The sequence below is a fragment of the Octopus bimaculoides genome, chromosome 12 (genome assembly GCF_001194135.2).
Source record: "Octopus bimaculoides isolate UCB-OBI-ISO-001 chromosome 12, ASM119413v2, whole genome shotgun sequence".
In the NCBI taxonomy this organism is placed as follows: Eukaryota; Metazoa; Mollusca; class Cephalopoda; order Octopoda; family Octopodidae; genus Octopus; species Octopus bimaculoides.
In genome coordinates, this window is record NC_068992.1 from 8,374,664 (window position 1) to 8,376,693 (window position 2,030).

The 2,030-nt window shown below is 34.9% G+C and overlaps 1 protein-coding gene across 8 annotated transcripts in view; it reads left to right on the top strand.

Annotated features, from left to right (window-relative positions):
• LOC106880178 (sodium/calcium exchanger 2) overlaps positions 1 to 2,030 on the top strand; it is a 162,125-nt gene that overhangs the window by 121,096 nt on the left and 38,999 nt on the right. For all 8 annotated transcript variants that reach the window (XR_008265295.1, XR_008265296.1, XM_052972080.1 and 5 more), the window contains exon 5: positions 418 to 501. Coding sequence is in view for 6 of the 8 variants with exons in the window: in XM_052972080.1 (XP_052828040.1) it covers positions 418 to 501 (84 nt within the window). In the remaining 2 variants the exon portion in view is untranslated. The remainder of the gene's footprint in view (positions 1 to 417; positions 502 to 2,030) is intronic.

The window sequence follows — 2,030 nt, forward strand, 5'->3', positions numbered from 1 at the left end:
TTCGGCTTCATGCAACTTATAGTTTCGTGAAGAAATTCCCCTTTCTTATAGTACTGCTGTTGCCCAACAACTGATATTATCCTGACCACACTATGTGATCCACCTTGACCAATAGCAGTCTCTGTTCCGGTAGCCATCTTGGACTTTCGGTATTTCTCCATTTAGTAATCTAAAGCTTGAAAGAGACGGGTTTCAGTTAGAGGCCCGAGAATCTATAAGTAGCATGGAGCTGAATCAAACTGTTTTAAAAAATACATGGTACTCCTACTAAATGTGTTGAGTGCCCTTTTCTTTCTTTTGTCTGCTCACTCGCATATATATTGATGTGTGTGTGTGTAAACCTAGCATCTATTTCTATTTCTTGGTTTCTCTATTTATTAAAGCATACATTGTTTTGCTTTGGAAACTTTTTTGTAGCACTGAAATTGAACCGACCAGCGGAAACCGTGTTTTAACAGCTCGAAGGTCCGGACACGAACCCCAGGCATTTGCGAGAGCGAGGTATGTATTGGGGCATAATGAATACTCTGAATGTATTACATATATATAACCATGCTATATCTAATAGTGTATCTCGGAGTAAATATAACTATAAATAAAAGGCTGTAATGAACTTAGTTAAAAATCATTTATAACAGTATTATATGCTTCGAGATACTTTGTTAAATAATTTACGTATTTCCCAAGGCTTTTACATTTGTAGTCTAAATGTAAACAAACTTAGTTTGTTATTTGTGAGATTAAAATATACGTTCATGGAAGGAAGACGGAAGATTTCTTTGCTGCAGTTGATGGCACATGTTTCAAAGTTAAAGAAGACGTCTAGTTCGAGCCCTGCGGGTAGCAGTCCGTCTTTTTTCCAGCCAAGAGGTTTTAACCCAGTATAGTGTAAACTATTATTTACAGTTATATTCACTGCGAGATACACAGTTAAATTATTTATTTAAATTGTTTTTGATGCTTTACATTTATAATCATTATTAGAACGTGATATTCGGCATTCTAACAAAACATCCACGTTGAGTTGGATATGAAGATTAACTTTTGGTATTAATACCGCTTCTGTCGCTAATGATTATTTATTATAATCATTATATATGAAAACATATTTTATAGATTCATATGCTTGTCAAAACATATATATATTACACTATTATGTACATGTTTTTAAACGTTTCCCATCCCCACTTCAATTTTTATGTATTCATGTGAAAGCATGTTTAAATGCCTAAATGTAAAACAAATAGCAATATGCAGGATATATCCATTCAAATGTTTATTTGTTCATGTAGTAAGAGGAAAGTAGTGTGAGGAGTTCAATGTTAACTCGATTTTTCAGAGCAATAAAGGCAGTGTCATACTATTCCTAGTGCGAGCCATACAAATTAGATCGTCATTAAAATGAGGGCTGAAGCCACAATTAAACTAAACCCGACCCCATCATAATAAAAGAAGAAAATCTGTGAAAACTTTAGTTATTCTTGGCGATGTCGTTGGCATTCATGTCTTTGCCACTGTTGTTAGTGTTTAATCCCAGACCGAATAAACTTTAAGGCATTCCACTCGTGAGAACTCCAAGTTCTGAAGACATATTAACTGATGCGCACTTCGGTCATAAGACGGTAGAATTTAAGTTACTATTTCTAGCAGGTAGAGTGAGCACGTAAGAGTCACTCGTTGGTTTGTACTCTAAAGTACTCTACGAACTCATAATTACAGCTTTGCTCTTTCTTTGTTTTGATGACATTCATTTTAGTTTCAGAATTACGTCTTGTTTCTTTGTTGTTGAGTAAATAACCCCAGTTATTCAGGTACAGATCTTTAGTGGGGGTCAAATAGGATATCGACAATGACGACATCATCAACATCATTACCACTGACTACGAAACCGAATGAATAAAATCACAGTACATAAAATAAACTTGCGACTTTATGTATTCTAGCTCAATACCTTTATATTCTGAAACATATGTATACACACAAACTACATGTGAGTGTGTGTGCGTGTGTGTGTGTGTGTGTGTGTGTGT